General features: G+C 39.6%; 1 protein-coding gene across 6 annotated transcripts in view; it reads right to left on the bottom strand.

The window, feature by feature from the left end:
- Positions 1–27,026, bottom strand: part of PDE10A (phosphodiesterase 10A) — a 300,539-nt gene that overhangs the window by 263,683 nt on the left and 9,830 nt on the right. Inside the window, exon 1 of one of the 6 annotated variants that reach the window (XM_039529763.1) lies at positions 138–456. The exons of 3 other annotated variants lie outside the window; for them this stretch is intronic. In XM_039529763.1, coding sequence (XP_039385697.1) covers positions 138–276 — 139 coding nt within the window. In that variant the 5' untranslated portion in view covers positions 277–456. Of the gene's footprint in view, positions 1–137; positions 457–27,026 lie in introns of those variants that run through there. 2 more of the 6 variants (XM_039529765.1, XM_039529764.1) reach the window with 2 other exon arrangements.

The raw sequence follows: 27,026 nt of genomic DNA, 5'->3' as shown, positions 1-27,026 counted from the left end.
TGATTTGTGAAACTCTGTTACTTTGTTGTACCATGTAATATTTTCCACCATTTCAATAAACGTGCCCCCACCACCACCATGCGCTGTCACCTATCTGCGCCCACTCAAAAGTTTGGGACACAAACGCTTCTCCTCACCAAAGTTTTTTCTTGCCATCCAATACATGCTCTGGCTTTTGGTTTTCTGGTCCCTCTTACATGCTGCAGCAGGTGGTTCTGGTGTTTTGATCATGCCAAGCTTGGCTGTCTTGCCCCTCTTCTCGCTGGTGTCATCCATGCGCTCGTGCTGAGCGCCTGGCACAGTGCTGCTTCTGATGCAGCTGGCGAAGCGCAGGGAAGCATCAGATAATGGGCCTGCTCAATAGAGCGCCGCGACACGGGCTGGGACAGCAGACGCTGAGTGACGGACACACAGACAGGGCTCCACCCAACAGACTGTCTCTAACTGACCAACTGACTCTTCCTAGAACTTTCTCCCCAGGCCACTGTGACATCAGCGTCTCCTCCCTTTCTGACCCACTAGATTCTAAGCAGCTCTCAGCACCAGGTGACTGTAAAAAAATAAATGTTAAAAAGGGGCACTACAGGACTAATACTTACAAAAACTTTTATTGTGCTAATGGCGCTGTGTGAGATGACTAAATCTGAAAGTATCTTAAAAATCTAATTCAATTTACTTTTCACTAGTCATGCCATTGGTTTGTGTGTCACACTTCCCTCAGCTTGGGCAATGTACGTCACATTACTCACTGCTACGTGATTATGTTCTGAAAGACCTTACTGTATATGTATATACAAGGGGGAAGAGGTCAGACTGTTGTAGGAAACAACCTTTAATGAGACTGAAATCACAACTTTAAAGATTCATCAACTTTTTTGTGCATGTTATTTTTAACAACACATGTTAATTTTTAATAGCATGTGTTAGTTCAGTGTTTCTCAAATTTTTCCCTAGTGGGACTCCCTTTTCCATATCAGAACTTCTTTTCCCATGCCTCCTCGATCTAGCTGGACCTAGCTGACAGCACCCACCCATATAATCATATGGAAAGGGCAGGGTTGGCAGGACCCCTAGACACCTGTTTGCAACATGCTTTTGCAGTGTGACCTCCATTTTGAGAACTCCTACATGAGGCACTTCACAGGGGTGGCAGGAGTGAAAACAAAACTGCAGAAAAATCCTTCTGGAGACAAAAGCGCGGCAGAAGTCTAATGTAGAAAAGATACACATTTCAAAGAGTTCTTCCTTTTTTACAAATTGGCATTCTCCTGTCCACGAATTGGCCATGCTTAACTTTGCCTAGCTGAGAGACCTGACATAGCTCACAGCGGACATCAACCCCAAATAATATTACAAATAACTACCACTAGGCCACGAGGCAAAAGCTCAAATATATAAAATCTCTACAGTTAATAGCTCAGAAAAATTAGACAGAACAGTAGCATTGCCTACAGTTAAGGTTGCCTAACACTTTCCATTATAATCCCCCTTTACAGTGGTTTATGATTACAACAATTTTTAACTATTTAGGAGGAAATTTTCCATGTATGTTCTCTACTTCAGGTTACCTTTTTTTTTTTTAAATAAAGTTGAGCAAAAATGGCTTGACTGTTTCGTGGTGAAAAATATATAGGCTTACCAATGCTTAAAAAAAATCAGTTTGTTTATATATTTATTTTCTTAGTTCTAATGTCTCAGGAATTTAGGAGTAGGAATTTGACATTTGGCAGTGGGTCTATCTGAGGTCAGAAACGAGCCTTTCACTGTCTATGTGAAGATTTGACCAAATATGGCTATGTTATAACCAGCCAAAAATCATCCACTGAACATGGACAGAACTTGTTCTACACTTGTCTTTTAACTTTCTAAATATTCTGACTGAATATCACATGCTCCCAGAACCTGCTGAGCCTCCTGCAATACACACAGCTTCAGACAGGTCACAGAAAAAAACCTTATGCTTCTGCTCTTCATCAAAATACCGCTAGCCTTGTGGAAGATGCACTGTGTTGGGAGCCAGGAAACCATTTATTCTACTCTTCACTCTTCCACTGACTTCTGGTAGTACTTCTGTGCACTTCACAATCCTCCTTATTAAGCAAGGCCTCATACCGCTAACTCAGGAGGCTGGCATGTAGCCTGCCATTTCCCCTCATTTACAAACGAAGTAACAGGATCTCTTACAGTTGCGCATAATGGAATTTCTTTGATTTTTCAGTTTTCTGTTTTAAAAAACCTAGGTAATTTCATATTTAAAAAAAAATCTACATTGTACAACCTGAACTGTGCTCTGTGTTTTGTATATCGAGACATTTTATAATGAATACTGTACCTCTGTTCTTTGACAGAAAAAAAAATTGGGATGGCTGAACTATACTTTAGTAAATAAAGAGCACCTGTGTACTGTGGGTAACATTATATAGAAGAATGAGAATGATCAAAGCACACCAGGCGCTGTTAGCATAGACAGCATTTGTACAGAGCAGTTGGCCTCTACGTGAACTATAATGGTAACATTATCACTCAACAAAGTTTAGCAAGTTAGCTGAGCTTGTTGAGGTCAAAGATTGTCTGTGACCACTACAGATTTGCCTGCACGACAATATAAACTTAGCCTGCACCACAAAACTCTGAAGCAGAGTTTTATTCATCTCCCATAAGGACTATGGGACTCACAAAATCCTGACCTCAAAGTCCAAAACTAAGGAACTATTATTGTCGCCACAGAGGTATTACTAATCTTTAACAAATTTTACCCATCTCCAATAACACCACTACAGATAAACTGACTTTAATTACATTATTCATTGTTGCATAAAATTGCTGAATGCTGTATTACCACTGAATTACAAGTACATGTTTCCCTCTGGAAAAATGCTAGTACTTTGAAATGTAATACAGTCTCTCAACAAGTATCACTTGCGCCAGGGATGATTATACTGCTCAAGGTAAAACACCTAACATTAAGAGACTGGAATAACCATTTCTGACCAGAGCTGACATGCCCCTGCAAATCACAGCTGCTAGGGTTACCTGTTACTTCGCAGATAGGAGAACGGCTTTTATCTGCTGCAGCTAACTCCATTAGTGAAGTAAGAAGGGGAAAAGTGCGACTGCATTATTTAGGAGTAGAATTAAATAAATTATGAAACATACCCAGGGTTACTGATATGCCTTCTAAGGCATTCCTTTTCACCAAAACTGCTAAGAATGCTTCTATTTATACATTAATAAATAAATCCCAACAGGATAGATAAGGTTCCACCCATTTCTCATTTACTAGGTAATTTAAAAAGGTAGCCCTCATGGGGCTCCTCCTGTCCCCTTGTAATCAAGGTAAGTTTCACTGCTGACTTCCATGGAAGCAAGATCAGGCCTGTGTTTATTATCGTATTTTGCATGATGTTTTTAAAATATATATTTTCTGGAAAGTAAAATAAGTAAAATTAGAACTATAAAATTTAACTGAGCAATGACACCACATATCAGACTGCAGCAATTTTTAAGATCAACTCTGCTTGCTTTGTACGACAGCTAGCATGCTTGGTTATACGTACTGACCTGCCTACCTGAAATCATTATTTAAGATGGGTCTTTCAGTTCAATGCATTAAGCCTATTATGCAATTTTACCAAATAGCTTGAAATATTATAGTACTGTAGTCAATTTTTAAACATAAAAATTAGAATTGTGTTCCAAATGCTCTCTCGATTATCTTTCCAAGCACAAAGATGCTGCTGACTCATTTGCTGAATCTGAATCCAACTTTGCACTCTGTCCAAACTCATTCACATTCCCTACATGGGCAGCTTACTGTAGAATAGGCATTCACAAAACCTACATGTGCATAAAACAATACCAAAGTTTTACTACGTACTGTAAATACAAAAGCAGACTAAATATAATCAGCATATTTGGTGAATACAATCACAATTAGAGAATGATAATGAACACACCACTTATTGAATAAATTAAAAGAACTACATAATTAAACATTGGAACCTTTTAAAACACACACATGGATAAGATTTTAAATAAATTATTAGACTTAATACTTATCTAACATTAGACATTTATCATTTTAAGTGTGAGTTTCCTGAGCAGGTTCTGTACAACCCACGTCACTAAAACTGTTTATTTTAATATTGTTGGGATGACAGACAGTTGGGATTTCATTCATGAGTGACACACAAAGGAAGATTATGAGTCTATAATGAAAGCAAGTGGATATTATCATTGGGTAAAAGAGACAAGAAAATAAACTTTGAACACCAATAATTGTACTGATGTAACTCAATAAGTTACAATATTCGGCCTGGATTCCACAAAGAGATCCACCAGTATGCACCCAAATCTCTACACTTACCTGGAATACTTTAGTAGGACTCCAATGAGCATAAGGGTGTCATCTAGTAGTGGTTCCTTTTGCAGGATCAGGGCCCTAAATTGCTACAGAAAGTTGAGGGGAAATCTCTATATGTTCTGAAGATAACTGCAAAACAGTCAAAACAGCACTGACATAAAATACTTTTAAAAAAGCTGATCACTCTAGGTAACCAAAACTGATAGAATCATTAAAAGCTAAATTAATTTCTATCATGTGTTGTTTACTCTTTGCATGTCATTTATCCCAGACAGTGACACTAGCCTGGTCACTTCCACTTTCTGGTTCTCAGGCAATAACAGTGCAAGCCTACAAGGAGTGGTTACATTAAAAACAAAAGAAAAGGTTAAGTTCACTGAAGTTTTATTTTAAAAAATTAAAACATCTAGTAATTAGGTTTCATGAGCACATTGCTTTTTATTTTTAACAGAACCTACATTTTGGGCCTAAACTAAGCACCATATGACAGTGTCCTTGTAATTCATGGCTGATGACGAGAAAGGCAAGTTTTCAAACTCTTGAAGTTATTTCAACTTAAGTTTTCTTTCTGCATTGCTTTCCCAGTTTCCTCTCTACATTACTTTCCACGTGCACAAAAATCTAAAAGTTCAGTACTTTGACTTTGTTATTTTAGAACAGATGCACTAACTACTTATCATTAAGTTTACACAAAGAAATAAAAACAGTTCTTCCAGAATTGCTCATTTTACTGGATCTGGTTATAAATACTGAAAAACCTGCCTTAGAGATCACCTCTGAAGACAGAAAAACAAGTAACTACTTGCAGGGGCCAGGGAACGCCACACTCTCTGGTGTGCAAATTTTTGGAGAGAGACCACTTTTGCTAAATCCCAGGTCTGGTCGCTCTTGGCAGGTTTTACTGTAAGTATATAATCATACAGGAAAAATCAATTTTCACCTGACATCCAGTGCAACACTGACTACAAGGAAGTTGCAAGGAATCTTGCTTTAGCAAACAAAGAACCAGACTGGGAGTCAGCAGCCCTGAGCTCTATTCCCAGTTTGGTCACTGATGCGATGTTCAGCTGGGGCAAGTCAGTTCACCTCTCTGTTCCTCTCCCTCCTTTTGGTTGTGCCTCATGTTTTTATCATGTAAGCTCTTCCTCAGGGCAGAGACTATTTCTTATTATATGTGTTTGTACAGTGCCTAGCACAATAGAGCCCCAACTATATTATTTGTAATCCAAATGAATAATAGTAAAATCAAGAAATTATGGGCCAGACAGCGCATGTTAGATTCACTTACAAATCTCACAAATCTCTTCCAGGCAGAAAGGGAACAGGACACAAATCAATCACCTCTGCAGTCCCCTTCCTAAAACCACGAGAAAGATACTGCATAGGTGGTATTCACAAGGGGAAGGAGGCAGGGATCCAGTAGTCCTATATTGGGCGAGGACATGGTCAGGCCAGTGTGAGGCAGAATGTACATTATCCCTCTCATCTTTAAGGAATCACATTCTAATATCAGAGGGGATTCTCAAGTGATGATGTCCATGCTTAACAGGAGAAAGAGTCATTTTATTAATATCTTTAGCTGCTATTCAGATTAAACTAGAATAACCCCTAGCAGAATATGTGCTGTTAAATTTAATTAAACAAAAAAAAAAAATACACATGTTCCAATGGCCTGGTGGTGGCACTATGTACTGCCAAGTGGGAAACCAAAGTTTGGATCTCTGAAATAGCATTTTGCTTCTTAGGCCAGTAGCATTAAATTGATGCAATAAACTCCCTAGAGCAAGGGAGCCTCATGTTGCTTTAACAGTAGTTTACTCCCTTAAATGGCTGCTCTATGAGCAGCTTATGCTTGGAAAGGTGATCCAGGTCTAGTTACATGGCCAGAAAAAAGATTAGGGGAAAGCAAAGCAAAATCTATTCATACAGAAGGATAGATTTGGAGAGAAGGACAAATTCAGATCTCCATTTCTCCAGTTTAAATCTCGACTGACTTTGCTGCAGTTACTCTGGATATATACCAATGTAACTGAGGTCAGACTCCAGACCAGAATGTTCAAAAAGAAAAATGTGTGCTCTTCAGACCTTCCAACCAGGGCCGGCTCCAGGCTTTTTGCCACCTCAAGCGGCGGGGGGGGAAAAAAAAGCCGCAATCGCGATCGGCGGCAATTCGGCAGTAGCTCCACCGCCCCGCTTTCTTCTTCAGCAGCACTTCGGAGGCAGGTCCTTCCCTCCGAGAGGGACCGAGGGACCTGCTGCCAAATTGCTGCCCCTTCGCCTTGGCCGCCCCAAGCACCTGCTTGCTGAGCTGGTGCCTGGAGTCAGCCCTGCTTCCAACCTAGGCCCTGACACTGTTTCTGATTAGTCTAAGTATCCCAAAAAGAGGGGAAAAAGGTGTTGTGTATGTCAGCTACTCTGAGGTTGAGGAGACACCTGTTAGATGCAGCCAAGGTGTTTAATAAAGGAAATTAAAAGATTCAAAAGAACCTTGTCATCAAGACTAAACACATCTAGCATTATGGTTTAAAGGGTCCTCTTCACTGTTCAGGAAACTCCATGGGGATCCACCAAACAAGTTATAAACCAACTGGGACATTGCAACTGTCACATCAATCTTTATGTAGGTGGAGAAGATGATAATCTTCTCATCATTTGTAGTTTCAAAGTAAATTGAATTTTTATTTCCAATTTTAGAGTCATACAATTTCATAAACATATTTTTCTAACTTTTGACAACTACCTCAGACACAAAGCACAATCCTGTACCCAGTTATGTAAATGGAAGTTTTGCAAACAGATTTGATGGCAGCAGGATCAAACCCAAGTTAACAAATCACCTAAAAATCAAGATAGCATCTCAAAACAATTTAATACATAAAACTTAGCTATACTTTATAAATGAACAAACATTAACAGATTAAACTGGCCCATGGCAAGATACTCTCTCATCTGGACTAAATCCCTGCAGTCTGATTCCTTTGCAATGGTTGCTACATATTTTTAAAGCAGTACTTCACCATTTTCTTTGCAGAGAGTGGAGAAAACACATGCTGACAAGAATTAGCTACCTCTTGCGTAGCCTGCAACAGTTGGTGTAGCACAGAATCAAGCCAAGGTTTCTACAGCATTGCTGACTTGACCACATTGTCCATATAGAGCATTTTCTATTCCTGATTCTGGGGCAAATGTGTAATTTATCATCTTTCTATGTTGTTGTTAGATACACACCACAAAATATACAAATTTAAAGATTCCAACAAGACTTTGAAGTTTACACCTCGTTAAGATGAACAGGTTAACTGACAGCAGTGTTTCCATCTTTGATGATGATTCTGTTTGCCAGAAGATAATCTTCTGCAAACCTGAATTAAATACGGCGGCATCACATTGGCTTATATAAAAAGAAAAATAGAAATAAGAGTCCAGAAATTGCAGAACATCACAAAAAGCAGCAGAAACTACAGAGGCACCTTAAATTGCCAGATCTGTGTTGTTTTTTCTTTGAGACCATGGTTTCTTCCTCTCTCTGATGTTGAGGCAGGTTTGGTTTGATTTGGTTTTTTGAAGATTTTGTTGTGTGTGTTTCAGTAAGATATTTACATCAGCCTTGCATAAACTGTCTTAGCAGCAGTTATGGACAATGAGAATGTGGCATTCAGAGAAAAATGACATGATGTCTCAAAGGAGATGGGGTTTCAGCGGGCTTTGACAAAAATCTGAGATAACCTCCAAGCATGTTCTGCAATGACATTCTATCACTTAGATGTTAACCAAGTGTCATGCTACATGTGTGATGCACCTGCAGACCAAATACCACCATCACCACCACACACTTCTGTAGTCCTGCAGGATTCTCTGACCCATGGGCTGCAGGGTGGCAGTAGTGATTCCCCTGCAATTTATTCTATAGAGTGCAGGGGCTGCTGTGGAGCAGAGATCAATGGTAGCAAGGTTTCCTCTTTCCCTCTCCTCATAATGTTACTCCTGGAGGCCATCCAGCATGGAACAGCCAGAAGTAAAGAGGAGTTAGCAATGGCAGACCTAGTGCAAGTGGGTGAACTGAGCATTGGGGTCAAATGGGGGAAAGTTGCCTCTCGTTCTCCATGATCCTGGTCAACCACCCCCTTAGGCTGCCCCAGATCCCCTGCCACTTCCACACACACAACCCCCTAGTCAGTTCCACAGCCAAACTACATCTCTTGGTGGCCTAAGGCTCACCGCCTTCCTCTCTCAATAACTGCCCTTCCCCAAAATATTCTCCACTGATTTTGTTCCAACACCTCCCTCTTGTCAGGCTTTTTACCTGAAACTCAGGCTTTTGCAGGATTTCTCAGGCCTGCCTCCAAAATCTCAGAACAAGAGATTCTGAGGTGCTGCAAGTAGGTCAATGACACTGAATATTACAGATGAGGAAGAGGGCAGGGAGTCCTCTCCTGGAAGTCTGCAAAGAAGATAGTTCTCAAGCCATTTGGGCAACAGAGGATCTTGAGTCACAAAGTCAAGGAACATATTATTGTTTGATCAACAAGAAACTTTGGAGGGAGGGAATACAGGGAGTGGTTGCCAAGATGAAATAAGGAAGCAGACAGCTGTGGAGAGCAAGGAGGCACAGAGACGGAACAAAACTTGAAAGAGGCTCAGAGATCTGAGGGGACAAGAAACAGAGCATAAATAAGTTACAGACTTATATGGAACATGTCCAGAGAAAGCAGGGAGGGGGTTGGCCCTTATTGGAAAGAGGAGAGCATCTCCTGAGGTTGCTGCAGGGTGGCAGACCACCTGCCCCTGAAGATGTGGAAATTAGGGGGGAAATGCTTGGTTTCATTTTCCCAAAGAGAATGACTATTAAAATATACACAAATGAGCAATTACCTCAAGACACATATAAAGGGTTTATCTAGATTAGAAAAAAAGTCTTCAAGCTTAGGCCAGGCTTAGCTAGCTTGCATTAGCTGAGCCTCACCTAAACTCCAACTTTCTCCTAGTGAAGACAAGCCCAAATATTGGCTCTCGGCCTAAGGCCAGGCAGGATAAAGGTCAATCTCAAAAGTATTTTCTTTTTAAAAGAATGTGTATAGAACCTGAGAAGGCGGAGGCCAAACCAAACTAACAAAAAAAACCTCCACTCTAAGAAGGCCTCCTAACCGACCTCCACTGGGCAAGTACCTAGATCTTTTATGATTCTAGGAGGCAGGCAGGCTGGCTTTCTTCTTTCCCTTTGACATCAGGTTGTGGGAAGAGCAGATTAACAAAGTTTATAACCCCCTTACCTCAGAGTCTTGAGTCAGTGCAACCAAACAAACAAGAGTCTCTAGGGCTCTGGTCAAGCGCGTGTCCTTGTGCCTAAGGGGGCCTACAATCCATGGCAGCCAGCAGGACTTCTGCCTCCCCAGACCAGCATCCTTTTCCTGTTCAAATAGCCCAGCCCCTAGTCTGGGGCAGGATGTTCCTTGATTGCATCAAGGCTGTCTCAGCTATAAGCACCAGACTGTCCCTTAAAGGGGTAGTACACCTCACTTAGGAACTTCTGAAAAGAGAAGGTTGTAACAGAAACCATTTTGCAGCCCTAACAGTATCTTTTGCTTCTAGCAAAAGTTATAATAGCAAAAAGGAAACTTAAAAAAGATTTTAAGTTATCTTCCTGTCTATATTAAGCTAAGACAATGCAGTGATCATTTTCACAATTTAGGGGCTACCAATTAATCTAATGGGATACATGTAAATTAAAACATTGATGACCATAGAACACAAACATGCTCATTCGAAATAACAAAGACAGGGAAAAAAGAAAATAGGATATAAGCAAAAATTAAGCACACCCCTTTTTTATTATTATTACAAAGGCTCACAACCAGGGCTGGCTCTACTGTTTTCGCTGCCCCAAGCAGCGCACCAAATTGCCGCCACGGACAGTGGGGACAGTCCGTGTGCCGTTAGGGCAGCATGCGTGTTTCCGCTGTGGCAGCAATTCAGCGGTAGCTTCTGTCTTCAGCCGAAAGACAGAAGCTGTGCCACCGCAGACAGCTGAACATAGAAGCTGAATTGCTGCTGCTGTGGAAACGCACGAGCCGCCCTAATGGCACACAGACTGCTCCCGCCGTCCGCGGCGGCAATTTGGCGGGCTGCTTGGGGGCAAAAAACACACAGACTGTTGCCCCTTGCAGACTGCCACCCCAAGCACCTGCTTGGGATGCTGGTGCCTGGAGCCGGCCCTGCTCACAACCAAAAGACAGAAGGTCTCTTGCTTAGAATCTACTCATGAAATAGACTGACAGAAACAAAAATGTTTTCCCCGTGGAAAAAAAAAAATCTAGGGTAAAATATGTAAGCCAAAGTTCAGAAGTTCAAACCACATCTATCTAATGTTGACTGAAGAGACTGAAGTTTATAGAACCCCACACATTTACAGACAGACTACCGGAAACTACATTATTTGATCTTCTTCCCAATGAATGCAGTCAATCTAGGCGTTGCTCCTTTACATCTGACCACACCAATCTCAAAGAAGAACAGGATCCCCCTGAACTCCTTAAATTTCATTCCGTTTGGTACCAAAAAGCATCTGAGACTACCCGGTTAATCCTTTTTTAATTTAACATTTAAAAACAATCACGTTAAAGGGATAATATCAATTTAGGCAAAACCTCTGAAATTATCAAAAAAAGAGGCCATTACATTTCAAACTATTGCCATGCCTCCCCAGTCTGCAGTACAATATTTTATTATTGTGTAAGGACTACATCTGGGATTGTCAATGGTGCCTACAAGAATTAACTGCCCAAATCCCACGGGCTTCCCCAGTGCCTTTGAAAAATCCCACCCATCATCTCAATATTCATTTTTCCTTGAAAGCACAGTATTTAGAAAAAATACCACCTTGGGTTGTGATTTCATAAAATCTCATATGCTTAAAGAGTGTCAAATTCGGTCAGTTCTAGGGAAATCTTCAGAGAAAATCCAATTGTTGTAGGAAGTGATTTGGTGAGTCAGAAGGTTGCACATTTTCCTTTGACAATGCTTAAACAATGCCCTACAATAGTACTTGCGGGCACTATACTAAAGGTGCACATTTTTTGGATAAGACCTACAAATGAGGTCCTGGCCATCTGCAGCCATTAAAAATCCCAAATCATTTAAAACAAAAAAACAAATCAGGAATAGAGACGTTAAGCATAGCACGCTGGCCAAATTCTAGTTTGGCTGATTACATTCTGTCTACCATAAACATACCAATTTAGTTTCACTTGGCTACAGTATTCTTCACTTCCTGTCCTAACTGTAACATGATGTTTCTGTGTTCTTAGACACAGCAGCTGTGTCTTGCTCTAGAGATAGCTGCATTTCATCAGTGGCTAAAGGAATTCCTAAACATACCTTATAAATCAGCTTGTAGCATTTTGAGATCTTTCTGAATGAAAACTATGCATCTCCTAGCAGCTTCACACTCCCTTTGTACATATAGGGAAAAACTGGGGCAAAACTCTACAGAACCCCACATGGCAGCCTTCTGGGTGACTGAAAACTATCACCACACTCTGGGATCAATCTTAAACAATGCCTACATGAGGATCAAGGTTTCCCAGGTGGCTCCTGAATCTCCCATATGGTAATGCTTAACATTGTCATCCAGGCCATCAACTCATGCCAATGAAGGACTTTCTGAAAGAGATAAGTGCAGTACTGAGCTGGACATGACCTAAGACGGACATACCGAAGTAGATATGATTTTTGGTTTGTACTTTCAACTTCATGGTAAAAGCACCAAACTTAACTTTAATCCAAATATTTCCAAAGCTTAATAAAGAGATTTATTGGAAATCCACAGGCCCCATCTGTACCAGTGGCAATGTTGATTTTTCTCAAAATAAAAACTTGCCAAATAAGTAGGGTGAGAATAAACATATTTATGCTAGCCATTTACAGCAGTGATTCTTCTCCAAAGCAGTCTCATGCTACAACTTTCTGTCCACACTGTTTTGAACATCTAGTAGCCCATTATTTTAAGTTGGACCTTGGTTTACAAACCCTTCACTTTCCAAAAAATCATGTAATATTCTATGCTCTTCTGAAAGATTACTGCTTCTACTCAGCTAGGCAGAAAATTTGTCCATATATGGACAACTGAGAAGACAACAAATGGCTCTTTTCCCAGTCTATCAAGCCAGGAAATTAGAGGGCCTGAGGTAGTCTGGCTTACTTATTTTGTTCAGAGCCTTGACGAAAACCTTTATGAATTAGTTAGTTTTATGAAGAGATGGATACTCTACGATATTGGCTGCAATCAACACTGTTAATTTCATAAAAAAGCAGAAGATGTGGCACTCGTATAGATACAGAGAAGAACTGATGCTGACTGCTGCCATACTCCCCAAAGGAGTGTCTCCTGATAAAATGCATATCAATAAATCCAACAAAGCTTACAGGAAAAAACTGGCACCAAGGAGAAAGTCAATCCCTTATTTGCTGCTTAAAGCCGTTCAGAACTTTCCTCTTGATTGCTAAAATCTTGCTTGGTTCTTTATAAATGTAAAATTTGCTGACTTTGATCAGTATGCAACATTGGGTTATCTGTAAGACTGTTTAACTTTCTGCAGTGAATTCTAGCTGAAACTGTTTTCTTCTGATATCAGAAAGTGCACTGGATGAATCAATCAAATTATGGTACTTTGAACCATTCTCAAAACATAGATTTAAGATCTAAAACAAGCCAAAATTTCACAGGTAAGCTTTCTCACACTGAAACCCTGGAAAGAAATTCCCTTCCGAACAGTCAGCTCAGCTGCCTAGAAACTTAATAGTATGCCGTGCCTTGCCTTTTTAAGCTGCAACAGAGGAAATGATTAAGGAAGCATTAAAACCTAAATGCACCATAAAAGGCATCTGCCGGAAAACTAGCTGCTATTTGCAGTAAGGAAAGTATGTTATTCACACAACATAAAGAAACAGCAGCATTGTTCTCTAAACGTTCCTAACCAAACATGGATGTCACATGAACCATGAACAGAGGTTGGCATTTCAGAGTCTCTAACTGGCAGAGTTTATTTCAGGAACTTGAATAAGTGGGGCAGTATCTCTCCAGTGACAAAAAACATGAATCAAAGTTTTAAGAAGCTTCATGCCCCAATTTTATTTTGTTGGGTTTTTTTTTAAACCTTTACCTTATGCCAGAAAATCCTTATAACCCCTTCAATTTCCTGATGACTGAATTGATTTTTTTTGGCAGTGCTTATTTTCTTACTGGAAAGAAACACTGAAATTCTCTGCCTTGTTTCTTTTTGTGTTTTCTGTCTTCTCTTCTGTTTTCCTACTAATACGCCATCTTGTCAGTCACCCCACTCTTAACCTTTCAGAACACATCTAATGGTACAACTTAGCAGCCATTCTAGTATCTTAGCCAGCCAGCATTTAACACTGCCAGGAATGGGCATAAAATACTGATACAATTGATACCTACTATTGGATTTTTCAATCTCTCCTGGTAATAGTAGCATGATTTAGAATTCATTACTAGAGAAAAATTCCTACCAACTTTTCTTAAAGCTCTTTTGTTGTAAGAAAAAATTAAAATGGACCAGGGAAATAGTAGTCAATGAAAAGCGTTTGAGTATTCCAGTGTAAATTGGATTTGATCAAACTGATGACATAGTTGCACTCTGCATAAGTGCAGTATATTTTGCATGGGATTTTCTTGTTCAACTCATAAAAGCGAGGAAGGAAGGCCAATGTGCACACAATGCGTGTGGTGAAAAACATAGTGCAAGTGAATAGTGAATGAGGCAGGGCTGTGCAAAACTGATGTATAGTAATCTTTGCTTCAAGAGTTGACAGCCTCACCAAGTGAGGTCAGATAAGGCGAGTCTAAGAGCTGCTAGAAAGAAGACTCTGTTCTGTACAGTACTAGTTTAATAATAAAAGGGTTTACAGATTAATATATTCATATTAAAATCATGCTACTATTACCAGGAGAGATTGAAAAATCCACTTACAAAATACAAGACCAAGCATGGGGATCTAAGACATTAATGACAGCAGCATTTAAGCTTTATATATAATATTATATAAAAAATGTATGCGCATTAGCCTTTATGCACCCTCCACATGGGAGCTTACTGTAAACAATTTCAGTGCCATCTTCCTGAGTCTGCAGACAGACAGACAGATCGATTCAGGGCCTCTACTGCTGCTCATCATAGAGTGAAACTAACAAGATTTTGGGAACTTTCAGTGCTACTATTCAAAAGATCATGGGGTAAACATCAAACTGCCAGTTTTTCTCAATTTTATGCTGCTTCTGCTTGGGAAAGCTGTGATAGAATGCTTGGGAGAGCAGGCGAGGCAGAAAGTAGAGCTGTTGAAGGGCAAGGCCTCCCACACCCAAAAAATGGAAGATGGGGTGGGAAAGAAAAATGAAAAAACTTCCTCCACCCTTTCCCCCCACCACTGCTCACAGCAGCCAGAAGGCTGTGGGAAGATTAAGATAACATTGATCTACACAGCTGGCAGAAGTTCTGGAAGGAAGAGAAGAGACAGAAAGCTCTCTTTCCTTTCCAGCAGCTAGAAGGCAACTTTATAATTCACCTGTCTGCCTCAAGAGGATATGAAAGGTGGAGCCGTGAAGCAGGGTTCAGGAAAAACATATATTGGTAGAAAACCTAGCACCCCATTTTCCCAGTAGCTAAAGGGACACTTTATGCTACTGTAAAATAGATATTAAATATTTAACAACAATCTACACAATATTAATAATCTAAACATATGAATAAGGATTTTTACCATGTCAGTTGTGAAGTCCATGACTTTCGTGACTGATTGTCGTCATCATCATCATGTCTGGGGTTTTTATTTTTAATATCTAACCTTTCACTTTTGGGGATTTGTGTGCGCGCACACATAAGTGTTTGGGAGGGTTAATGTGATTATTAGCTTTCAAATACATTTCACTGAGAACAGCAAACTTATGCCATTCATTGCATAAAAAAGGCTAATCTACAGCATAACATAAAAATGTAAGAATGGCCACACTGGGTCCATCTAGCCCAATATCCTACTTTCTGATGGTGGCCGATGCCAGATGCTTCAGATGGAATGAATAGAACAAGGCATTATCGAGCAATCCATCCTGTCATCCAATCCCAGCATCAGACAGTCAGAGGCTTAGGGACATACAGAGCATGGGGTTGCATCCAGGACCATCTTCGCTAATAACCATTGATGGATCTATCCTCCATGAATTTATCGAATTCTGTTTTAAACCCGGTTATATTTTTGGCCTTCACAACATCCCCTGACAATGAGTTCCACAGGTTGACTGGGGGTTATGTGAAAAAGTACTTATTTATGTTTTAAACCTGCTGCCTATTAATTTCATTGGTTGACCCCTGGTTCTTGTGTTATGTGAAGAGGTAAATAACATTTTCTTATTCACTTTCTCCACACTATTCATGATTTTATAGACCTCTATCATATCTACCCCTTAGTCATCTCTTTTCCAAGATGAACAGTCCCAATCTTTTTAATTTCTCATGTGGAAGTTGTTCCATACACTTAATCATTTTTGTTGCCCTTGTACCTTTTCCGAGATGGGGTGATCAGAAGTGCATACAATGGTCAAGGTGCAGGGGTGTACCATGGATTTATATAGTGGCATGATGATATTTGCTGTCTTTACAAAGGCCGTGCTGACTCTTCCCCAACTTATCATGTTTCTCGGTGTCTCTGATATTTCTGTCCTTTACTATAGTTTCAACCAATTTCCTTGATACTGAAGTTAGGCTGACTGGCTTATAATTGCCAGGATTGCCTCTGCAGCCTTTTTAAAAAATTGGCATCACTTAGATCATCCTCTGTACCAGATGACTGGAGGTAAGCAATAGGTTATATTCCACAGTTAGTAGTTCTGCAATTTCATATTTGAGTTCTTTCCGCATACTTGGGTGAATACCTTCAGGTCCAGGTGACTTATTACTGTCTGATTAATCCATTTGTTCCAAAACCTCCTCTATTGAAACCTCAATCTGGGACAGTTCCTCAGATCTGTGAGCTAAAAAAGAATGGTTCAGGTGTGGGAATCTCCCTCACGTCCTCTGCAGTGAAGACGGATGCAAAAACTCCATTTAACTTCTCCACGATGAAAAAGGTATGCATGAATTTCTATGAACTGAAATTAGTATGTTTTGCCCAGCTGCATGTGTCACACACGCTCTAATAGACAATGATACATACACAAAGAGCACATTCATGTGAAATCAGTAAGAAAAAGCCCTACTTTAATTTTCTAGATGAAAGGTCTGTCAAAGTTAAAGAAATACCTTTGGAGGATCAGCTGCTCATAGGGGAACACAGTTCTCATCAGTAGAGTACATTTACATAGATTCCAAATTGCTGAATACCTGACGATAGCTGACCTAATATTTCTGAATCAGTATCAGAAGTGAGAGACAACATTTTGATATGTAATTTAGGCAGAAATAGTGGCCACGAAAATGCCAGCACCTCGTCCTCCCAGCAGGAGTTCATATTATCAAGAGACATGCTCAGCTCCTATTAAGTGGTTTTAAATACTGTTCAGTGGAATCTTTTTACAGGGAAGAAATATTTTTACCACAACAAATACAGATTCACTTACCGTTACAGCAATTTGAACATTGCCACAAACTGAAACAATGCAAAGCTTTCAACGTGCTGCACTCACGATTAAGTTTTACTATATTAGGCTTATGTGCAAGTGGGCTCCAACAGTACTTTAAAATAATTGATAACTTACGTTCTTTAGTAAGTTTAATTCAGTGACTTCTAGGAGGGGAAGAGCAAGTTTGACAATTCTGAAATGATCCAACAGCCAGGAAAACACAATTGTTCCACAGTGGAAAAATCAAGGTGCGACCAAAAGGAAGACTCCTGCATAGGCCAATCCAACGTCTATGCACCACTCAAGTCCTTCTTAAACCATATATGGAGGGTTTTAATGGGACTTGAGTGGTGCACAGACCTTGGGCTGGGCCTCTGCAGAGGGGTGCATGTCATCCTACAGTGTGCATAGCTTTCTCAAAAATATACTTTATTTTAAAAGCGTCTTTGGCCATTTTGACAAGCTGCCTTAGAAAAGCTTTGTGCAAAGTTGACCATTTGGGAAACCTCATATTCAAGAAGTGTGTCAATCTAGCCCTTCTACCTTAAGGCGTTAGCTGAAGCCACAGAAAGAGCAGTCTGTCCCATTTCTTCTTTTCACTGTAAACTGGGAATAACACTTACCTTCCTCCCCCACACAGCTGTGGTGAGACTCAATCAGTGTTTGTAAACCTCTGAGATCCAGGGATGGAAGGTACTATGCAACAGTGAAACAATTGCTCTTTATTTGCAATTTGTGTCTACTTCACATATCAACAGAACGGCAAACAATCTTGAAGTCATTTTTGCTATTAAAACAGCATCTCTAATTGTTCAGATAAACTTTAGAGAAATGTCTAAAGTGAATATGTTCATAACTAAAGCCATTAAATGGATTTTGCTGAATCCTGAAAGCATCCAAAAAGTGCTTAATACAAATAGGCTGATTCTGAGTTTAAAATTCTTTCTTCAAGGATAATCTAATCTCTTTCATGATATACCTACGTTAGTTTATACACACACACACTTTATTATATACACATAGATTCCCTTTACCCCTATCCTCACCTCTCATCACACACAAAAATTTACTTACAAAATTACAAAGAGGCCAAACTGTGCCCTCAGTTATACCCATTCAATCCCACTGAAGTTAACAGGTATAGCTGAGGGCAGAATTTTGCCTTGTAAGTACTGTTAAAACTCTTCTGAGTATGCCTTCTTTACACAATTATTCACCACATAAATTAGGGAAGTTTGTGGTGGAGGAAAACACATTTGGACTTCCCAGCAGTTCAGAGTGATTGCTGGTACATCAAGTAGCTCATATGTGCAGACTGTCAGCTTTCCTTATTCTTTCTGAAGTGACTAGAGAAGAGGCCATGCCAGACAGTTTGTAAGAAAGTCATTAGCTTCAGAATGCCAAAACCCAAATTCAAAACACGTTATTTCATTTTAAATCTTTAAAAAAAATATACAGTAATTCCTTGAGTGATGGAGTGTGGTGTGTTCATACTTCAAATTAAATGAATTATTGTAATATATTTGGACTAAATAGCTAAAATAATACATAATATATCAAACTGATTTGGTTTAAACACACATTAATGAAGTGGATAAGGTCCAGGTGATTATGTCTCTACCTAATGCACTTTATCTTCCAAGAATGCAGAGTTTAGCTCAAGAAAGGCCAGGAGGGAACAATGTGTCTTCATCAAAAAGCATTTAGTTGTTAAGGTTAGTCATTTTCCATGAAAGTACCATACATTAGACAGCTGTATTCTTTAAATACATTAAATGTTTATTCTTATTATCAGATTCATGAGCTTTTATGCATTTAGCAGCTCTTATTATTGAATCAATTATCAAGGATTCCCTGGTTCAGCATAATGCAAAACTAAACAGAGGTTTCATTAAACTCAGAAAATTTAAAAATAAAGCTCTTTCACTAGTTCTGTAGACAGCTGTAAGTGAACAAAACAAAAAACCTGCAACTTTGCAATGAGGGACCAACCTCAGGAAACTTGTTTCCTAGACCAGCGGACAAACAACAAGGTCAAACAGTTCGGGTGAAATTCTGGCCTATTTGAGGTCATAGCAAATCTCCACTGACTTCAATGGAGTCAAGATTTTGCCCTTACTTTGAAAGGGACGCGAATGAATTCATCAATGGAGAGGCATTAATGGTATAATCGTAACTGCAGAGACAAATCCCATTATGACAGCTATTTAGGTGAAGGTACATTGGTGAAGAATTTTGGTATGGAGCCTCCTCAGTGGTCATGGGAACTTTGACCACATTCTGAAGCCTAGTATGATCATATCCTCCAAGAACAGAGAACTCTTCAGTCCTAAAAGGTAAGAGTCATCATCAGAGAATCATGGCTGCATTAGAAATGAGTATGGGCATACCCTTAAACAAATCCTTTCTGGAAATTCATTTGGACATTTTTCTAAAGGATTTATTTTTTTTAATTGCTGAAATGCTTTGTCATGATTGCACATATGCATTTCACCAAGATCTCAGCAGAAAAACAGAAAAAACATACAAGTCAAGAGCCTGGAAAAACACAGACTGATCCTGTGAAAGGAGACCGTGATTTGGGAATATTCAAACAAGTTATCACACTTCTACTAAAAAGGTGAGCAGGTGTCAGTAAAAGTAAATATAAGTCAACATTTTGTGTTTTACCCACAGATACTCACATTACTTGGGTAACAGAATATTTGAATGGTGTAGCTTTTCCAGAGAAGTACTGTTACCAAACAAGTGTGGGATAAGAAATCATTGTAAGAATGATATCTAAAAGTGAATCTAGAAAAGGTAAATTAACATAGGCCTTTATTTGACAGAAGGTGGTACTAATTACCAAAGGATTAATCCCCTGCTCAGATACAATACTGCACAGCCAATCAATAAAAACCAAACACCAATAAGGAGAGGTCTGTAGACAAGCATTAGTTCTGCATTTTATCATATGTAAATGCCAGCAAATCATCTGGTAAGCAGTCTAGGAAAGAACTGGCAACCAGCACTGTGGGGCCTGAGAGCACATTCCAGCTTCTCTGTGATTGCACTGCACGATGTTAAACATGAATGTTCAGTCCTCTTTCCTTTCTCCTCCCTGTCCTCTGGTATTTATGAATGCATGATGGTTTCAGTGCAAGAAGATCTCTTACAGTTTCTAAAACTTCTTCACAAAAGTTTCTGAGCACAAGCAAAGGAAAGCGCTGGATAGGATATCGAGAATGACCATAATAAGAGCCACCTTGCATACTCTCCAGTTCTGCCACCCTTAGACTAAGCAGTAGTTTACTCTGCAAGTTATGCCACTGAAATCAATAGGACTACTTGTGGACGAAGGTTCTAGTCAACATAAAGGAGGAAGAATTGGGCCCTTAGTCTGAAAGCATGAGGCAAGTACCACTGCTGCAGCTGAAGACCGATGGCGGAAAAGAACCACCAAGGTTAAGAAGCAAAATTTGCTATAAATTATGAGGGCCGAATATAAGTATGGCAGAAGAGACCAACTGTCCAGAAATCTTCTGGGCCACACACAGAGTCTGGCAGCATATTAATAGTATCCTTCCCTATTTTCATCTCCTTTATTTATTTTCTTATCCCCCCCCCTTTTTTTTTTTAATTACTATTGCCCAGGTAAGATGGGCTCCATTATTTCTGTCATTTCTCAACAAATATATCATTAGTTCCTGAAATGGTGATTGCTTCCAGTGAATGAGGACTTGTCTAACTTGGAAAACTCACACCGGTGTAATTAAATTGATCTAATTACACCATTTCAGCACTCTTAAACCAGTTTATATATGCCTGTATGAATCAGTGTTTCCCAAACGGTGAGTCTTGACCCACAAGTGAGTCATAGGAAGGGTCTAGCAAGGTTGCTTGTCATTGCCGCCCTCCCTCCATGTCATTCCCCACCCCGTGCATACCCCGGAAGCACTCCCCTACGACAGGGGCAAAAGGGGTAATTTACCTCAAAGCTCAATTTGACAGGGTTCCCAAATTGAGTGATGTTGCAATCTGGTGCACAGGGTCACAGTGCCACTCAGTTTTGGCCTGTCCACCCTTCTGTCATGATGGAGGGGGGACCATGCCAAACCTGAGTGGCGCTGAGACCCCATGCAACAGGAAGCAATGCCCAAAGTGGGGAGCCGGGCCCAGCTGGGTTGGCGCGGGCTCACTCTTAAAACCACCACCAGGAATTCTCCAAACCAGCTGAGGAAGGTAGGACAGGAAGCTGAGAGGTGCTAGCAATGTAGAATGCACATAATATTGTGATTTTTCTTTCATGTTGGAATTTTAAAAAGTTAAAATATAGTAAATAGTAGTTACTACACTTACATACGTACTCTCTCTATATATAATATATGCAATGGTCTGTCACCTTAATAAAAAGCCTGGGAACCATTGGTTTAAATAGCTCTTGAGCCATTTTAGATTAAACACATTGAATTGTGTTCCTCATTTTCTAGGTGCTCAATCTGAGACATCTGAAGCCTGATATGCAGAAGTTCTGAGCCCCCACAACTGCAACTGAAGTCACTGGAAGCTGTAGTTACTCAGCACCTATGCCAAGGCAAAGTGATTCAGAGAATTGAGGACAAGGTAGGGAGCAAGGAGGCCTGAGTTCTAATTCTGGCTCTCTACTGATTCATTGTGTAGCCTTACACAAGTCACTCTGTCATTCTGTCTGCTTCCCAGTCTGTAAAATAGGGATGACGATGATGCCTACCAACTTACCTTCCAGGTGTGCTCTGATCAGCCAATGCCTGTACAGTGCTTTGAACGAATAAAACACTCAGAAAAATCAGTCCCTACGTATCTCAAATTGGGGAGCAATCACTGAGGTGCCCAAAGTTAATGAAGACTTTTGCACAGTGGCCTCAATCTCCCTGTTTCGTAGCTCCTCATCTGTACAATGGAAATTACATTACTGTCTCATAACGGAGTTGAGTAGATAAATTCATTAATGCTTGTGAACCTCAGATATTACAGGGCTTAGTACCATAGGAAAGCACATGGGAAACTAATCACTCCATTCAGGGTTTGGATGGTGTGCATAAGATATTGCATAATGAGGAAAAAATAAATATTACATAGTAATAAATAATAATACCTATCTCTTATATAGCACTTTTCATCGTTAGAGCTCAAAGCACTTCACAAACTGCTTTATTCCCAAAGCACTATCTACCCTGTGCACTGAATGAGGCAGAGGTCCTGTGGAAGAAACAGTAGGTGATCATGTAATTAAAGACTGTTTCATAATGCACATGGTGGCAAAGGCTGTACAGGGATCCTCAAATCAGGCATTTCTTAACTTTCAAATGAGGTAGATTTTGCAACCTCAGTAATTTTTTTAATTAGGGGTTTTTACTTGGGAGAGTAGGAGAAAGAGAGAAAGAATGATTGCAGGCCGAAAGAGCATGCTGGTACAACACTTTTAAAAACTTTTCTAAAGCTAATCAACATTAGCTAAAGGTGCACTGAAAAGCAAAATATATTTTCTTGTTAATTTAAAGTAAATATGTACTATTACTTTGGCTCTGTATGTATCACCAGTAATCTACACAGACTTCTGAACCAGTTTAATAAAATCAGTTTAAAATCACACCTTAAGTTAAACTAGTATAACTCTGTATGTAAAGAAGCCTTACACCTGCCCAAGACTTTTTGTCTATGATCTTAACAACATGCAGATTTCTTCTCGGTACTGACCATTTTAAGTGGGTGGCCAGCTTTATCATCATCTTTTTTCTTAATTTATGGAGAAGAATTCAGCTTCTCTAAAACCCTTCTTTATACTACATAAGCATCAAACAGAGAAAATGTTTTCAAATAGGAAAAAAACCTCCTTTTGTAGGTGATTGGAAAAAATTGTTTCTTGACTCTCCAGAAGGGCCAGTTGCTTTGATTCAGGCTCAGTCAGCCTCAAAGATGTTTAAAAAATATGTTGTAGAGTGCTAGCAAAGTGGTTCATCACATTAAGTTACACACAGCTGAATGCACCAAAACAAATAAAAGTCCAGTTCTTACAGCCATGTTGGAAGTGAACACAAATGAACATCATATTTGTGACCTTGACAGCAAATATCGACACTTGTCTTGGGGCCAGAGTACTTTACATACTGCCCACATAACTGTCATCTGGTATCACACCGACACACAGGTCCTTTAGAGCAGTGGTTCTCAACGAGGGGGTACGCATACCCCCAGGGTATGCAGAAGTCTTCCTGGGGGTACATTAACTCACCTAGATATTTGCCTAGTTTTACAACAGGCTACATAAAAAGCACTAGCAAAGTCAGTACAAACTAAAATCTCATACAATGACTTGTTTATACTGCTCTATATACTACACACTGAAATGCAAGTACCATATTTATATTCCAAAGAACTTATTTTCTCATTTTTACCATACAATTATAAAGTCCGCAATTTTTCAGTCATAGCATGAATGCTGTGACACTTTTGTATTTCTATGTCTGTTTTGTAAGTAAGTAGGTTTTAAGTGAGGTGTAACTTGGGGGTACGCAAGACAAATCAGACTCCTGAAAGGAGTACAGTTTTCTGGAAAGGCTGAGAGCCACAGCTTTAGAGACAAATCAGATTAACAAATCAAAGATGGGCAAGCAGTATGTATGTAACCATATTTGTATTATTCATAGAGAAACTGTGCCGGGAGGGAGAGGAACAATAGGCACTAATCATTGTGTTACAAATAAAGGATACAATGAAATGCACTGAAGAAAATACAGAAAAGTCCTAGAGTGACTTAGCAGAAAATGGTAAAAGACTGGGCCAGTTTACATATACAAAGGTTTGGTATAAAGAAATGAGTCAGATAAGAATAATAATGTTTAAACTGCAAAAAGTGAAGAATACACATTTTAGGCATTTACTGCAAATGTGTAAATAAAGTCAGAAACAATATACCAGCATGGATGCTTGGTGACTTTTATTGATATTAAATAAAGGAAAGAAAAACATTTTTGTTGAAGGGAGGTGATGATGATAGTTAAAGAAAGGGCTGGAGCCACGTACAGGAAAAACCTCATCTTACTTCAATGAAAGAATATCTACAAAATCCTATCAACAACTTGCTGACAGATATCATTTACACTGTAATGGAAAAATTGTTTCATCTACCCCAAAGACATAAGATTAGAGTTTAAATATAGCCTTCTCTAAAGGGATACACCTTTTCTTCAAATGTAATCACATTCTTTTGAGCACTGAAAATGTTGCATTCTCCTTCTTTCCTATAATGTTTTTCACTTTGATTTCTTTGTAATGCCACCACTTTAACTAGATATGTTGCTGTCATTGTCCCCTAATATCTGCAGTCAAAATTATTAGCATATTCTAGCCTCTTGTCATGAATAGATAAACTTTTCCCCCCAACTTATAAATATACTTAGCACTTATATAGCAGTTTTCATCCACAGCTTTCAGAGTTTTACAAAGTATTGTCAGATGGGGCAACAGACACAGATGGGTCAAATGATTTGCTCACAGTCACACAACAAATCAAAGTCCCCCACTCTGGTGCTATATCCAATGGACCACTCTGTTTCACTTATCAATTTGTATGACATATGGCTCTGCTTTAAAAATGAAATACTGGCCTATGATTTTGTGGAAGTAAAGGCTGCATTAGCCCATTCAACAGCATATGCTAGCTCTGCACTGGTTCAAACAATTCCAAGGTATAAGAGGTGCAGACAAGCTCCACAATCAGAATCTGTGCAACTGCTCAGCAGGCAGGAGGCCCCTGTGGATCACAGACCATGTCTTCCCACACAGTCTATGCAGGTTTCTCTCACTAAACAGAGTAGATACATGAGGAGAAAGAAAGGCTGGAGCAATGTCCCATTCCCCCTAGTTAATATCCTTGACCAATGCAGAGTTTTCACTGAAGAGAGTTTTGCAGGGATGGCTGGGGAAGCAGTAATCTCCTTTCCCTCCACAACCAGGACAGATGTTTCTGCAGGCCTGTACACATTCCCAGGCTACCTAGTTCTTCCCAGACTCTGCATTACATCTGGAATTTGGCCTTCAGTTCTTAGAAGAGGACATAATATTATTTAGTCATGACCCTGAGTCACCTAGGAGTTTCTTGCCTCCTAGATGCAGTGGCTGGAAAGAAGCCAGCAGTCCTGAAAGCCATGCTGAAGCTGATTATACTCATAATCATAGACTGACGGATCTGAAAACTAAGTTCCACAAATTAGGATCTATGCTAAAGATCAGCTTCTCAAGGGAAGCTGACTCAAAAACACTATTTGTGAAAATTAAAGACAATCTCCTTCCCCATAAAAGTAGTTTCCCTACAGATTTGTAGTGAGGCACATCAGAAGGCTGGTGTGAAGAAACTTGTGTATGCTGGTTGAGGCAGCACCAGTTATGAGAATAGATTACTTCAGTTTTCTATTACATCAAACTGCACCTTTTATGAGAACTGTTTGCTTTAAGAAACAAAAATACTAGTGATATCACACTTAAGGCAAGGCAGACAGTGCCAGATTAGGAAATCCAGTGAATCACAGGAAACATGCAACACACATAGGAAGGTTTTTGAGATTGCTGGGTGTGATTTGGAATTCTTGGGGGGGGGGGAGGAAGGGTGAAGAACAGGACATATAGGTAAAATGAACGTGAACTGAAGTAACACCAGTGCACTGGCTCAGAGGAAAACAGCTGTTGGGGGTATACGGGGGTGGGAATTAAAACCTGTAGATAAGGATAGGGTAAGGAGTCAGGCATATGGGGGGAAGGGAAGGAATCTCTACAGAATCCAGCAATCAGGAAGGAAACAGCAGCTAGAAGAAGCTGATGGGTGGATAAGGAGGAAATAATATTAAGCAGAGAAACAGATAAGGCCTAAAAGGGGCGGGTGGGGGGAGATGATCATGAAGACAAAACACAGGAAACAGGGCAAAACTCCAAGAAAGCAATAAGGAGTTCAGTTAGAAGAAGTTTCCAAGATATATGAAAGAAGCATATCAAAAATAAATAAAATAGACAGTACAGGGAAACAAGTAATATATCACAAGCTTGACATGGGAAAAGTCAGTGAGGGATAAATATTGAGGGGTATAACTTTGCTTTTAGGAAATCTCAGTGTAGAAGAGAGACTAGTACCTTTAGACATACAGAAAAGTTTGGAAGTAAATGGAATAAGACATCATGGAAGGAACTACTGTTGAGGTACAAAGATTAGATAATGAAGGGGGAGGACAGATATCTAGTTATCACACTAAAGACAGGAGAGCTCAAGTTTAGCCTCTTGTTCGCTGAATCAACAGAATTTCTGAGAGTTGCAGAGATGTTGCTGAAATACCCAGGGCAAGGAAAAGATGGTGTTTTCTGCTAATATGATGTTACCCTACAGGCTGAAGCAAATTAAAATTGCACTCCTAAGGGGTACATATACTAGTTTATGTTTTTAGCTGCAAAGCATTAATTCCTAAAAGATCAGGTGTTCCCAAGCAGGAAGAGGGATTAAATAATCTAGATTCTGACCATCTACAACTTCTGAAGTTCCCTCCATCATGCAAGATCAGGATTATTATTCTTGTTGTTATAGGATTTTTTTTAAAAGATATTTTATTTTTGAAAAACCACTTTAAAACAAAACAAACCACTAAAGTAGTTTGGGTTGCTCCAAAACTGGGCTGTGATTAACATCCCGAAGTCATTTATTTTGTGACTTTTTAGGGCTATGTTAGCATGCTAAACCCCACCAGAAATCAGGGATTCTCCCTCCCAGTGGTATAGAGCTCCCATTTCCAGCCCTTTGGGGCTGTGAGATATCACTTTTTGCAGATGTGACAATTTAATGTACTGAAAAGCTGTTACTTGCCCTGGATTAAATCTTGCCTATCCTGGGATACAGACAGGTGTATTGCGGGGAAGGTCAATATTTTAGAGAAGAAAACATTGCTCTGTCAGCTTTTTTTTTTTTTTTTTTTAAATTGTACCTGTTTGAAGCTGTTAAATTTTAGCATGAGTTCAGGGCACTGGGGTTGAAGG

The sequence above is a fragment of the Mauremys reevesii genome, linkage group 3 (assembly GCF_016161935.1).
Source record: "Mauremys reevesii isolate NIE-2019 linkage group 3, ASM1616193v1, whole genome shotgun sequence".
Classification (NCBI taxonomy): Eukaryota; Metazoa; Chordata; order Testudines; family Geoemydidae; genus Mauremys; species Mauremys reevesii.
Note: the sequence above shows the minus strand (reverse complement) of the source record. Positions and strands in the feature narration are given on the sequence as shown.